This window comes from Dama dama, chromosome 20, assembly GCF_033118175.1.
Source record: "Dama dama isolate Ldn47 chromosome 20, ASM3311817v1, whole genome shotgun sequence".
In the NCBI taxonomy this organism is placed as follows: domain Eukaryota; kingdom Metazoa; phylum Chordata; class Mammalia; order Artiodactyla; family Cervidae; genus Dama; species Dama dama.
The window spans coordinates 105,600,277-105,615,176 of NC_083700.1; the positions used below are offsets into that span (position 1 = coordinate 105,600,277).

The following is a 14,900-nucleotide window of genomic DNA, read 5'->3' on the forward strand; positions in this document are numbered from 1 at the left end:
GTGAGGAGGCACAGGTCTTCAAAGCCTCCGAACCAAAGCCAGCATTTTCACATTTATTTTTTCTTTCATTGAAATCCTGCCCAGTAAATCAGTATTTAAAATATATATAAAACAAATTATGTAGAGATTCAAACATGCAACATTTACTTGCCATAAAAAGACTTGCTAAAAACAAAAACAGCTGTGTCTGTGGCTGCAACAATTTGACCCCAGTGATGGATGACACTTGAAGTCTGACACTGACCTTAGCTTAAGTATGTTTCCTTTTTTTTTTGGCTGCATAATAACAGTAAAACCATAATTCACAAAAATAATTAGAAAATATAGTCAGTTTTCACCATACCTGAGTTTCAAAAAATCAAAACTAAAATATTGGGCCATATTCTTTCACATTAGTGACATGTTTACAGTAAACTCTAATGCCTGTACAGAAAGGACTGGGGAACTTTATTCCAAGATCCTCATGGAAAAATCATGGTAATTTGTCAATACATGAATGAGCTACCATTTTCTGATGTGGCATATAGCACATCTGAGCATACAAGTATGCTCTTTTGTCTTTTAAAAATACCATATACATATATTTAATTGGAATTTAACTTAAAGGCCTAAATAACTTTGGGAATAACTTCCATAGAACCCTAGAGTTCCATGGAACTCTATTTTAAAAAGCCCTCAAACCTAAGGAATCTCGGTTCCCAGAGAAGCCTAGGTCATTCCTTCCATAATATGCTTTTACATAATATGCCTTTTCTTCTTCAAGGCCTTTATCACAATTTGTAGTTAAATCATTGTGGGTGTTTAATGTCTTTCCCTTCCTGGCCAACACCATTGAAAAGAATGTTCTCTCTTATTAACTGATATAGCCTGGCACCTAAAAGGCTGGCATATAGTAAGTGCCCAATGAAATGGCCATTGAATGAATCTGTGAATGAGTGTTATGAGGATAGGGCACGGGAGGCTGAGCATCACTGCCCAGGACCCCTGTCAGCTGAGCTGACTGTGTTATCCCTCTTGGGAAGACAGCCCATCCACAAGGTCCCCTTGGTCTTTCTAAGGGCTTCCCAGTAGCTAATCAAGGTCTCCTGGGCACTCAGGTGCAGACTTGCCAAGGTGCTGCCTGCTCCCAGCTCTTTTCCAAAGCCCCATTGTAAAGTAAGCATCTCCGTACAGAAAGGCAGAGTAGCATGGGCTTGGAGCTAGACAGCCTGGAGTTGCACCCTGTCCACTCTGACATTAGTTGTGTGACCTTGCACAAAATACCCAGCGACTCAGTTTTTTCATCTACAAAATGGGCACACCTCTGTGATTAGAGCAGTGTCTGGTTCATACGAAGTACCATCAGACTTTGTTCCTATTACGTTGGCTGCCTTGCTGTCCACCCACTGAACCATCAGGTCAGGGGCCTTCACACCTTCAGGCACTTTCCCATTGGTGGTCCATCTTGCCCACCCTGCTCCTCCCTGCCTTGTGAAGGTCGAGGGGTCTCTGACGTTGAACACAGCTGTCACTGAGGTTTTTGAGGCCACTGTCTCAGGGCCAACCTGCACACAAACTAGAGGCACCCGCCCTGCTAGCCTTGAAGAGTGGTCCTTCCCCATCACTCCATCACTCACCTTCTCTGGTGCTGGCCTGCTCTCCTCCCTACCTCCATCCTCCTAGCCATCTCCCAGCAAGCACTGCGGCCAACACCGTGTAGTCAAGTCTCCATCTCCCTGCTGAGAGTCCACGCTGGCACCCTCTGCCTGACCTTGTCCAGCTGGAAAATGGCTGACCTCACTCAAAACTGCTCAGTGAAAAGGTCAAAACACAAAACCGATACCTGGAGACAGAACACAGAGGCCTGTGTGCACACAACCACCCCAGAGGACTAGGCTGTGCCTTCTGGCCATTTTCCCTAAAATTCACTAAAAGACTGTGATGACGCTCTAGTGGTGCACAAGCCATTGAGTGCAGAGACCTTGCCCAGCAGTGAGCCTGGAGCAGAGTTTCAGAGCCTGCCGAGGAGCTTCCTCCAGTGGGAACTCACCGTCCCACACTATGTGGGATTACCTGGTGGCGGGTGAGCAGGCCCGAGATGCAGACACTCAGCTCTGAAAGTCCAATCAGATTGGTCCAAGTGACCAAAGCCACAGCCCCTCCCCAACCTACAGGAGGCCACATGACTTGTTTGTGGGCCTGTCTAGCCCACCACCAAGGTGACCCACCAGCCACATCTGCATCACTTGCCCCTCAGTCTCTGAATTCTAGTCGTCCCTGCCATCCTCAGGACACCATGCTTCCTCCCACCTCAGGACTTTTGCACATGCTGTTCCCTCTGCTTATATTTCCCTTTCCCCATCCCACCTCTTTGTCTAAATAACTCCTCCCTCTCCTCTCAGCCTCCTGGTCCTCAGGGGAGCCCTCCCCAACCCCATAGACAAGGTCAGATCTCCCTGCTTCCATCTCGTAACACCCTGGACCTTTCTATCACATCTCTGCCCCCTGGCTGTGTGGATATGGGTGTGTGGGTATTTTATGTGATTGCTGTCCATTGCTTCCGCTCAATGGCACATCAATATGCCTCCTCAATGACGTAAATACAGAATCATGGTTCTGGTGGCATACACTAGTTTTGCTTGTTCTTGAACTTTCCCTAAGTAGAATACCAATATATCCTTTTCTGAGTCTTGCTTCCTTCACCCTTCAATAGATCTTGAGATTTGTCTCTGTTGTCAGATGTAACAGTAGTTTCTTGTTCTTCATTGTCACGTAGTATTCTATTATATAAATAGGCCACAATTTTTATAAAGCAAATTTACTGTTGAACATTTGAGTTGTTTCCATGTGAGGCCGCAGAGTGGTCCTGCTACGAACATTCTTGTCGATGTCTTTTGGCGCACGAACGCACACATTTTTCTTTGGATGCATAACTTGTTGTTGTCCAGTCACTTGGTCACATCCGACTCTTTGAGACCTCATGGAATGCAGCGTGCCAGGCTTCCCTTCCTTCACTATCCCTCAGAGTTTGTTCAAACTCATGTCCTTTGATTTGATGATGCCATCCAACCATCTCATCCTCTGTGGTCCCCTTCTCTTCCTGCCTTCAATCTTTCCCAGCATCAGGGTCTTTTCCAACGAGTCAGTTCTTCGCGTCAGATGGCCAAAGTAATGGAGTTTCAGCTTCAGTATCAGTCCTTCCAATGAATATTCAGGGTTGATTTCCTAGGAGTGGAAATGTGAGGTCATCCAATGAGCATATGTTTAGCTTAACAGTTTTCCAACTAATTGCTGTACCAATTAGCACCCCATGCCCCTGCAGTAAAGCAGGACAGTTGTGGTTGCTCTATGTCTTTGCTAACTTGTGGTGAAGTATGTTTTATTTTTGGTGGTTTATGTGGCAGATGTCTCAGTGTGGTTTTATTTTGTATTTCCCTGATGACCAGAGTTATTGAGCATCTTTTCATATGCTAATAGATCATTTAGAGCTTCTCTTTCTTGGAGTGTCTTTTGGAGGCTTTCAACCACTTTTGAAAATTGAGTTGCTTGTCATTTTCTTATTGATTTGTAGGAATCTTTATACATTCTGGATATGTGTCCTTTGTTGCATATACGTATTGCATATATCTATTGCCAGTGAGCTTGCCTTCTCACTCTCTTAGTAGTATCTTTTGAGGAGCAAAGTTTTTCATTTCAAGGAGTCCAATTTATCAATGTTTGCCATTATGGCTAATGCCTTTTGTGTTCTGTTTTTTTCTATCCTAAGGTCATGAAGATATTCTCCTATGTTCTCGTCTAGAAGTTCGATTGTTTTGTCTGTCAGAGTTAGCTTTATGATCTGTCTCAAATTGATTTTCTGGGTAGGGTGGGAGGTATGAGTTGAGGTATATTTTTTCTACATAATGCTGGTGGGAGTGAAAACTGGTTTAACTTCTCAGAAGAACTGTGTAGAAATACACAGTGTGTGTAATATATGTGTGTAAGGATGTTCCTAGCCACTTTCTTGTTAATAGCCAAAGTTGGAAATAAATGAAAAGTCCATCAACAGCAGAATGGATAGATGGGGGGAGGTACAGCTATACAATGGAATTGAATCAGCAATAAAAACAGAACCAACTCTTGCTATGCATACCATCATGGATGAGGCTCACAGACATTGTTGAGTGAATGAACAGTGATTACTTTTCATGGAGGAGGGAGTCCAGTGGATATAAACTGGAAAGGGGAAGACAGAACCTTCTTAGTTGTTGCAAATGTTCTGTATTTTGATCTAAGTAGTAGTTACAAGAGTACAGTTTTATATAAAAATTCGTAGAAGTCTATGCTTAAAATTAATGCACTCCACTGAATTATGTTATATCTCAATAAAAAAATTAAGTGGCTCCTGTCTGCCATCACTCTTCCTTAATGTCCTTCTGATAACACACCTAAGACAGACCCCTGCTGTGGTTAGAATCACCGCTGTCTGACCCTGAAGGCATTTCTGCTGTTGGATCATACTCCCCATTGGGTACCCTCTATCCCTCAGGGAACCCCATGTTCTGTGATCTTTATTTTTCCTTTTGATCTTTGGTTTTTAAAAATGTATTTCTTGGGAGCATCATTAGGACTCTTCCAGGGGGGTGAACTTGGGCCTCATTCTAATTAACCCAAAGATAATTCATTTTTTCTAGGCAGAGGTTCTCATCACAGCTGGACCCAGCCACCTCAGGCACTGTGGGCTGAGGGGATGCAGAGGCAGAGAGCCTGGCACCGCCTGCCCGGCCAGCCCTGGTTGAATTAGTCCTTCCCTCCACATGAGGCCCAGAAGGTCTTTTCCCATTAACAGGGACATTCACTTATTGTCTTTATTTTGAAATGTTTTGTGGAAAATTAAAAGAAGAGTGACTGCCAGGCGGAGCCTGAGCCAACAGCTCAGAGAGCGTCTGTGTTTTCTTCCAAGCCTGACCAGAGTGAGCCTGGAATCGACCCAGCCCTCCCCAGGCTCCTCTGCCTTCACTTATTCTCTGGGCTGCTCAGTTCCTTTTAAGACACAAATTGATTGGGATAATTTTTGCTATAACTACAATTGCCATGGAAAGGGGGCGGGGGAACTGCATTCAGGCTGTGGACTCCTGCAATGACTGTGAACCACTGAGTTACTGTAAAATGACCAGAAAATGGATTCAAAATTGAAGTCACAAATAATGTAATTACTGCTGTGTGTGTTCAGGGCTGCCAGAACAAGAGTTGGCTGCTTCTCTGGAAACATCTGGAGATAAAGCTGCTGCTGCTATAACCCTACTCTTGTCCCTTTGGGGCAGCAGTGTTCTTGCAGGCCGGAAGCCCCTCAGAGGGTGGAAGGAACATGAAGGGGATGGGAAAAGGAATGTGGAGAGAGGCCACAGAGAAGAAATAGGTGAAAGGCAGGACTTATGCCTCCTGTAATCCAACAGTGAGATCTGGTCATTGTACCTCTGGCAGAATGAAACCCAGTGTGGTCACTGTCATCATATCACACTGTCATCACCACTATCAACACCTCAACTCCAGTGCACATCACCACAGTTACTGTTACCACTGTCAGTCATGGTATCACCTCCACTTTTGAAGCATCAACACCACCATCATCACCTTACTATCATCAGCAGCATCACTGCAGTGGCAGCAGCGTCTTCATCATCACCAGTCTCATCCATGCCAACATCATCACCACCATTCCTGCTATCACTGTCTCCATTACAGTCATAGCATTAACATCATCATGACCACCAAAATTGTTTCCAACTCCATTCACATCCTTCCCAACATCACCTGTCATCATCACCATCACTCTCATGTCTTCAGCATCCTCATCGTCACCTTTCATCACCACCCACGTCGTCACCACCATTACTGTTATCACCATCCACATGGTTATCACCTCCTCTCTCATCAGCACTTACACCACCATCTCCGTTCCTACCATTATCATCACCATTACTTGCATGACATTGACATATTTATCATCATCAATCCCCTCATCACCATCCACCATTATTACAGCATCATCACCACTCCACCCCCACCAGTGTCATCACCATGATCATCAACAGCCTCACAATATGGCCTTAAGACACCATCATGACTAGCATAACTGTCACTATAGTTACCTCTACCATCTCACAGTCAATATCAGAATCATTTCCTTCAAGATCCCTCTTACAGCTCTCTGCCCAGCCGGCTCTGTGCCAGCCTGCAGGCCTACATGAGCCTCTGCCCTGTGCCATCCTCTGGAGGTACAGCCACGCTGCCATGGTCATACTCCTAGGCCCTGTCTAGGGGTGACAAATAAACAGCTACTTGTAAGGGGTGTGGACAGAGCTTGGACGTAAGAAGTAGGGGGTCCATATGACGAGTTCAAGGCCCTTTATGGTTCAGTAAGAAACCAGTGGTCAAAGAGGAGGGGGCGGGGAGTGGGGGAGCTGGCCCCACCTCTTCCCACATCACTGAGTAGACGTCTCCATCCTCACCTGACTTTCCAGGTTGTTTTGAGCATATTTGCCAAGGTAGAAGGAAAGGGCATGTTTTATAAAACGGTTTGTTAGCTTGACTTGAAGTATTTAAATATTCAGCTACTTGATATGTGGGCCTCTATTTGTTCTCTGGCCCTGGGCTTTGCAAACCTTAGGGGTAGGTCAGAGCCCAGAAGGTCTTTCCCAGAGGCCCTTGAGGCAGCCAGGACATGTCTGAATCCACTATTCATCCACGTCTCGCCTCCTCCCACATGCATCACGTGTTCATAGATGTGCACATTGTGTCATTCCCATGGCCACAAGCTGGTGCTTGTGCTCATGCTGTGTTGAGGGTTGCAAGTGACAGAAAGCCAAATCCTAACTGGCTTAAGCAAGAAGAGAACGTATTGGTTCAGGTAACTGAAGTCCCGGGTGCCTCTTGATCATGGGGCTCATACTTCTCTCTTTCTCTTAGTTCTGCTCTCCTCCACAGTGTCTCCATTCACAGGCAAGCACCAGGGTGTTTCTGTGAGCACTGGAGGCTACACTACCTCCAGATCTCACCTCCTCGCAGCTCCAGTTATAGCAGGAAGTTCCCCCTTTTCAGTGAGAGGTCTCATGCCATCCCATTGGCTCCAACTAGTCACATGACCAGCCTCCAAACCAGTGACTGGCCTGGGGGTGGTGAGTGAACAGTCCAGCTAGAGCCGGTAGCCCTACCGCTCAGAGGCTGGCAGTGGGGAAGGCAGTGGAACCCAAAGGAAAACTAGAGATAGTTGCCAGAAAAAGGGCAGTGGCTCCTGGGGAGCCCTCCCCGTGACCGCCCCTGAGGTCCCACTTTATGGCTCTTTTAGGCCTAGCCCCTGCATGAGCCTATGCCCTGCCACCAGCTGCCCTGGTTCCTATTCATTTCATGCTTCTGCTGTGCCCATGGTTTCTTGCCCTTCCCAGAAGCATCTGCCTTCTGACCTGCCTAAGCCCTTGGGCGTCGCCCAGGACGAGTAGCTGTTTGAAGGCAGGGATTCAGCCTCCATTCACTCAGCAGTTGTCAATTAAGCACCAGATACTGTGTTAAGCACTCTTGATACAACAATCATCATTTCTATTTCATGAGTGCTGTGCTGTCTTTTTTTTAACTGAAGTATTACAATGTGCTTTACAATGTTGTTTTAGTTTCAGGGGCACAGCAAAGTGATTGAACTACACACACACACACACACACACACACATAATATTGAGTATAGTTCCCTGTGCTGTAGAGTAGGTCCCTATTGATTATCTATTTTACACATAGCAGAGTATATCTGTTCATCCCAAACTCCTAGTTTATCCCAACGTCTCTTTCCCCTTTGGAAACCATAAATTTGTCTTCTGTGTCTGCGAGTCTATTTCTGTTTTGTAAATAAGTTTATTTGTATCATTTTTTTTTTCAGATTTCACATATAAGCAGTATCATGATATTTGTCTTTCTCTGTCTGACTTACTTCATTTAGTATGATCATCTCTGGGTCCACTTACATTGCTGCAAATGGCATTGTTTCATTTTTGTGGCTGAGTAATATTCCAGTGTGTGTGTGTGTGTGTGTGTGTGTGCGCCTCTGTACACCACATGCTCTTTATCCATTCATCTGTTGATGAACATTTAGGTTGTTTCCATGTCTTGGCTACTGTAAGTAGTGCTGCAGTGAACAATGGGGTACATATATCTTTTTGAATTAGAGTTGCCTCCACATACATGCCCAGGAGTGGGGTTGCAGGGTCATTTGGTGACTCTGCTTCTAGCCTTTTAAGGAACCTCCATATTGTTTTCCATAGTGACTGCACCAATCGACATTCCCCTCAACAATATATACTCATTATCTCATTCAACCTTCCTATGATTCCCTAAGGCAGGGACTATTACAGCCCCAGTTTTAGATGCAGAAACTGAGATGCAGAGCTCATCAGTGGTGCAGCCTCAGAGGGGTCATCAGGATCACGGCCCCTCGTGCCCACAGTGCCCGGCTGCCTGACAAGACAGCGCTGACCCCTGTACTGTCCTTCCCTCCCTCCTCCTGTCGCAGCCTGTGACCAGCTGGCACTGGGGGTGGTGGCCATCTTCGGGCCGTCCCAAGGCTCCTGCACCAATGCCGTCCAATCCATCTGCAATGCGCTGGAGGTGCCCCACATCCAACTGCGCTGGAAGCACCACCCACTGGACAACAAAGACACCTTCTACGTGAACCTGTACCCGGACTACGCCTCTCTCAGCCACGCCATCCTGGACCTGGTGCAGTACCTCAAGTGGCGGTCGGCCACCGTGGTCTATGACGACAGCACCGGTGAGTAGCCACGCCTGGCCACACCGAGAGCAGGAGGTGAGGGTGGCAGAGCCCCAGGATCAGGTTCTTTGCTGCTCGTTCAGCTCAGCTGCCCTGTCCACACTTGGACCCCAAGCCTCATCCAGTCACACTGATGCTCGCCCTGCACTCACCCACAGCCCCATGCATACCAGCCACACTCACCCAAGCCACTTCAGACCACCCTGAACTGCCTCCGCCCCAACCCTGGCAGAATGCTCCAATCTGCACTCACACCTGCATGGCCACACCCACACCTGCCTACACCCTCACATTCACACATTCTCACCAGAAGCACACACACCCAGCTCTGCACTATGGGGCTGTGAGTGCAGACTCTGGACTCAAACCAAACAGTGCATGATGCCGGCTGACCCTGCACTTAATAGCTGAGCATCATGGAGCTATTTCCTCTCTGCCTCTTTCTTTCCAAAGACTCAAGTCCCAAGACGTTTCTTAGCCCTGCCTCTTAGAGAGTGACCTTGGCAAGTCACTTAACCCATCTGGCCCTGCTCTGCCACATGACAAGTCAAGAACTATAGCAGCCAGTTTGGAGAGAGGGCCCTCCAGCTCTCAGCTCCCTGTGATTCGATGTCAACTCTTGATTACCTCCTAATGGGGAGTCAGGGTAGTGGGCAGAGATTCCCTCAGAAGAGACGCTCAGAAGTTGTTTCATTAACTCGGGATTCAACAAGCATCTCTTGAATTCCTGCTCTATCTGAAGAGCCAGACAGGAGATCCTGGGTGGCAGAGACCCCTGACCCCTGCTCACTGCCCCAAACCATCGAGAGGCAGTGCTGCCCAGCTCCAAGTCTCAGCCTGTTTTGCTGCAGCCCTGTAGTTTTGTCTGTCTTCATGTACCACTATGAATGAGTGTCTGTCTTGGAGCCTGTTTCTGCCTCCAGACCATGAACCTTCTGTGCTTCCGGCATTTAGCACAGCACCTGGTATAGTGAACACTGTTTAAATATTTGTTGAATTGAATTGAGCTGAAAATAAAATGGAAATAAACTATAATTAAATATGGCAGGAGATGGCATGTTGGGCACTGGTAAGGAAGAAGACATAAAGATGAAGTCATCCCGTCTTCTTTTGAGAAGTTAGTCATATTGAAGGGGAGTGAGTGCCCACCCAGAGCTCACTGGTCTTTTCCAGGCCATCAAAGCTAAGAACCAAGTGGCATGTTTATACAGTCAGAGCTAGAGGCACTTGGTGAGGGGAGACTCCATGACCTTGGCTAGTGTGGGCTGACACCAGAGGAACAGCAGTGTGAGCCTGGCCTTGAGGATGGGTGGACAGGAAGAGGAGTCATGAAGGCATTACCCGAGGGAGGAACAGCAGGGGATCCCAGTATGGTAGGTGGGAGGAAAAGGTCAGATACACAGTGAGTATCAGGCTGTGGTCTCTGCAGTCTAGCTTCAGAGTTCAGGCTTTATCTTGTAAGCATCTGAGGACCATTGGGTGTTGCTCAACAAAGAAGTAGAATAATAAAAGCAGAGTTTTAGAGGGTGGCACTGACAGCTAGGCAATTTGGCCACCTGATGGGAAGAGCTGACTCATTGGAAAAGCCCTTGATGTTGGGAAAGATTGAAGGCAGGAGGAGAAGGCGATGACAGAGGATAAGGTGGTTGGATGGCATTACCAACTCAATGGACATGAGTTTGAGCAAGCTCCAGGAATTTATGATGGACAGGGAAGCCTGGCGTGCTGCAGTCCATGGGGTCACAAAGGGTTGGACATGACTGAGCAACTGAATTGAACTGACAGCAATGTGCAGAGAGTTAGAGGGAGAATGTGGAGCAAGAAGACTGGGGTAGAGGTGGCTATATTGGTCCAGGCAGGCACAAAAGGGTTGCTTGGAAGAGAACTTGGGGCCAGTATGGGAGAGAAGAATTGGATATCAGCAGATCATGTTGAAATTATGTAGGAGTGTCATGGGCAGAGTGGCCACAATAGACACTGACATAAACTGCTGCGCAGCAGGACTGGGGCCTCCATATGCTGAATGCGGATAGAGAGAGAGGCTTTGCAGAGGAAGATGCTGTGGCATCAAGGTGGTTGCCAGTGAGACTGGTCTAAGCAGATGCTGAGATCTGGAACCTCCTCTCCCCATGGATGTCTAGCTCTGACTATATGTACACAATACCTGATTCTTGGCTCTGATGACCAGTGGCTTCTGGGTGGGCACTCACTCCCGTACAATATGATTCACTTCTTAAAAGAAGATGGGATAGCATCTTCATTTCTTCACCTTTTCCAATGCCCAACACACTTTTCCCTTCAGTATTTATTGTTTAATTCAATTTTGATATTTAATTCAATTCAACAAACATTTTATTTATTTTTTTTCAACAAACATTTTAAAATGTAGGGTAGTCAGTAATGGAGCTGGTTTAGTTAAGAAGACAGTTAGTACTAAGTATTCAGGGTTGGATTCAGTCAAACAATAATATAACTTTGATGAAGAATAGTAGTAGTAAGAAGTATGCTCCCAGAATCAGGATATTTCAAGGGGACAGCTTGTGGGTCATCAAACCCATGAATTGGGAAGCACTTGACTGTGTTTGCTTTGGGGGTTGTTTCCATTAGGATATTTTGGCTGTAAGTAACAGACAACCCAACTCAAACTGACTGGAGCAGTAGCCACTTAGTTATCTCACTGACAAGAAGTCTGGAGATGGGCCTTTCCAGGACAGGTTTAGGAATTCATCAGAGTCAGGATGCTGGATCAGTGTCACTGTAGTTCCCTTAACTTTCCCCCTCATGGTCACAATGAAGATGCCGCAGCTCCAAATATCAGATCCTCACATGATGATACCCCAGGCAGTGGGAAGGAAAGAGATAGAAGACAAAGCGATTTTTCTTAATGTGATTTGTGCCTGTTCAGGGAGGAAAATCCGTCTCCAAACCTTCCAGCCTTCCACCCCATACAGTTCACTGAGTCTGTGCCCACTATCCTAAACATCCCATTCAGATAGGAATGGGACTGCTACTGACTGATTTCACCTACCATGAGTCATTCCTTGGGGATGGCACACAGCCACGCAAACAAAATCAATGGTTCTCTTAATATGCTAGAAGAGGGGACATCAGTTACCTATTTCGATAATAATTCTGTGTAACAAACCACCCCAAAACAATGTGGCTTGAGATAAAAAGCATTTGTTTAGCTCACAAGTCATAGAGTCAATGACTGACTGTGATTGGCCAGGCAGTTATTCTGGTCTCAGCTGGATCACTCCCCTGCCCGGGGGTCGACTGAGTGTTGGCTGATCTAGACTGGCCTTAGCTGAGATGATGGGGTAGCTGGGCTCTCATCCTCCAGCAGGATACCCCGTGCATGTGGTCATGATGATGGCAGAGGTGAAAAGAACAAATCCAGGGTACAATTCCATTTCAAGTATTTGCTTTAGTCATGCCTGCTGACACCCCATTGGCCAAAGCAGTTCACACAGTTGAGCCCAGTGTCGTGGGTAGAACAAGTCACCTGCCCAGTCAGAGGGCACTGCAAAGTCACACGGCAAAGGATGGTGATGTGGGGAGGGGTGAAAGCTGGAGTTATCACTGCAATCCACTACAGGGAGAACTGCTTTAAAATGCACCTGGGATCTAAAGAATAGATATGACCAAGTGTTGACACAGACAGGTCAATGGCATGAAAAGAAGAGTTGTTACGTACAGTTCCCTAGAAGCAGAAGGGGGCACACCATGGCACCTAGGGCCACATGCAGGGCTGGTCAGGAGGTAGGAGCAAGGGGAAGACACAGGCAAGAGCCTTTATTACTTATTCCCTGGTGGCTCAAGTGATAAAGAATTCTCCTGCCAATGCAGGAGAAATGGGTTTGATCCCTGGTCCAGGAAGATCCCATGGAGAAGGAAATGGCAACCCACTCCAGTATTCTTGCATGGAAAATCCCATGGACAGAGGAGCCTGGTGGGCTACAGTCCATGGGGTCACAAAAGAGTCAGACACGACTGAGCGACTGAACAACTATAATATTGTCCCTATTACTACTATGTGGAATTTGTTAGATGCCAACATCCCATATGGGGTAGGAAGCAAAACACAGATTTGGGAGTTTGTGACTGAAGAGTTTATAATATGACTTTGGTGTGCCCAGGAAAACACAGGGTACTAGGGACACAAACAACTTTGGTCATTAGTTTGGCCCATGATTTCAGGATGCCAAATCATCAGTTACAGAATATCAAGAATGATTATTCCAGGGACCAACAGTGTTTGCCCTTTGAATTTTGCCATGCAAACCTAATCTGTGCAGAAAGCCAAATTTATATCAAGAATGAAAGGAAGGGGCTTAGAAAAAGCTAGGGTAAAAAAAAAAAAGGCCTAGCCTAAGAGCCTAAAAGATTGGGTCTTGAATTTTGACCCCATTGCTAACATTCTGCAGAATCTTGGGAGGATCACTTAACCTTTATGGGCCTCAGTTTCTTTATCTGAATATTGGAACCAAAGCACCTACTCTGTATGTCTTCTAGGACAGGGAGATGGTTAAATAAGGTAATGAATGCAGAAGTGCTTTGTAAGTGAAAAGTATAACTTCAACAACCATGATTCACTGCAGATATTTTGAGAAAGATTGATTAGGGAAGCAGCCAGGAAGGAGTGCTCATCTCAGGCAAACGAAGAACCTAGTCCTTTGCTGGGATGGGCAGGATGAGCCTCTGATCTCCTTCGGGAATACACTGATGGGAACGAGTTCTGACACTTGCTGCAAGAGAATGTGGGTCACTGTGCATTACACAGGGCGATGAACTTGGCTGACAAGAAAGCTCTGATGGCTCTCCTCCAGCAGCCACACTGTCCCTGTCCTCCTGTCCTGGGTCCCCAAAGCCCACGTGCCTACTGATGCTCTGCCTGGGTCTGGAAACTAAGCCCGTAGGAGCAAAGTGTGCACTCAGGGCCTTGCAGAGTAACAGGTGTGAGCAGGCAGCAGCATTCAGCCAAACCAAGGGCTTCCGGGATTCATTGAGGAGGGAGGGTAAGGATGGGGGGTGTGTCTGGGGGGAGCTTGCGGCCCTTCCCTCCTCTGCTAAGATTACCTGATATCCCCTTCCTGCCCCCATCAAGTCTGGTATTAGGAGGTACTGGGGTCCCTGTTTGGTCCAGATCCCTCCAGGGCTCCAGAGCCCTCTCCCAGCCACACACCTGGATCTGAGACCATCCACGGGGCCAGGGGTTCGTGATGCCCACAGTCATGGCAAAGTTTGTTTGGAAGCTCTTTGGGAGGCTTGGGTCCCAGAGAAATATTTCTGTCCTCCCCAGCAGAGATAACTCCCTGGTAGCTCAGATGGTAAAGAATCTGCCTGCAAAGCCAGAAACCCAGGTTCAATCCCTGGGTTGGGAAGATGCCCTGAAGAAGGGAATGGCTACCCACTCCAGTATTCTTGCCTGGAGAATTCCACAGAGGAGCCTGGCAGGCTACAATCCATGGGATCACAAAGAGTCGGACACTAATGAGTGACTAGCGCACACCACAGCAGAGTGGAAAGAAGGATACCAATCAGCTTGCTTTCCTGATGTCCAGCCTTCAGGAATGGGAATAAGGGGCTCAACAGACCCGGGTGTGTGTGCCAGAAGTGGCTTTGGAAGCCCAGACTTTTTGTTGGAAGGCTGGCAATGTGGGCTGTCTGTGTATGAGGACTCTGTCCAGATAGGAACACTGCAACAGCTGATCGTGAACTTTAATCCATCGCAAGCTAGCTTAAGGAAAAAAAGAAAAAAAAGCAGGGGATGGGGTTGAGGGCTGGATTCTGTTGATTTCCTTTACTGGAAAGTTCAGGAATGATTTTAGCTTTAGAGTTGCAAACGAGTATCTTTAGGGCTTGGGCTTCCCAAGTGGCACTATTGGTAAAGAACCCGCCTGCCAATGCAGGAAACATAAGAGATGCGGGTTCAATCCCTGGGTTGAGAAGACCCCCTGGAGAAGGGAATGGCAACCCACTACTTGCCTGGAGAATCCCACGGACAGAGGAGCCTGGCAGGCTACAGTCCATAGGGTCGCATAGAGTTGGACACGACTGAAGCGACTTAGCACACACACACATCTTTAGGGCTTAATTTCTTTCTGTGTGTCCTGACTTCTGCCCT

At 47.0% G+C, this 14,900-nt stretch overlaps 1 protein-coding gene across 1 annotated transcript in view; it reads left to right on the forward strand.

The window, feature by feature from the left end:
* The window catches only part of GRIK3 (glutamate ionotropic receptor kainate type subunit 3), a 239,198-nt gene that overhangs the window by 146,383 nt on the left and 77,915 nt on the right, over nucleotides 1–14,900 (forward strand). Inside the window, exon 3 of the mRNA XM_061120092.1 lies at nucleotides 8,516–8,773. Within this exon, the coding sequence (XP_060976075.1) occupies nucleotides 8,516–8,773 (258 nt within the window). The remainder of the gene's footprint in view (nucleotides 1–8,515; nucleotides 8,774–14,900) is intronic.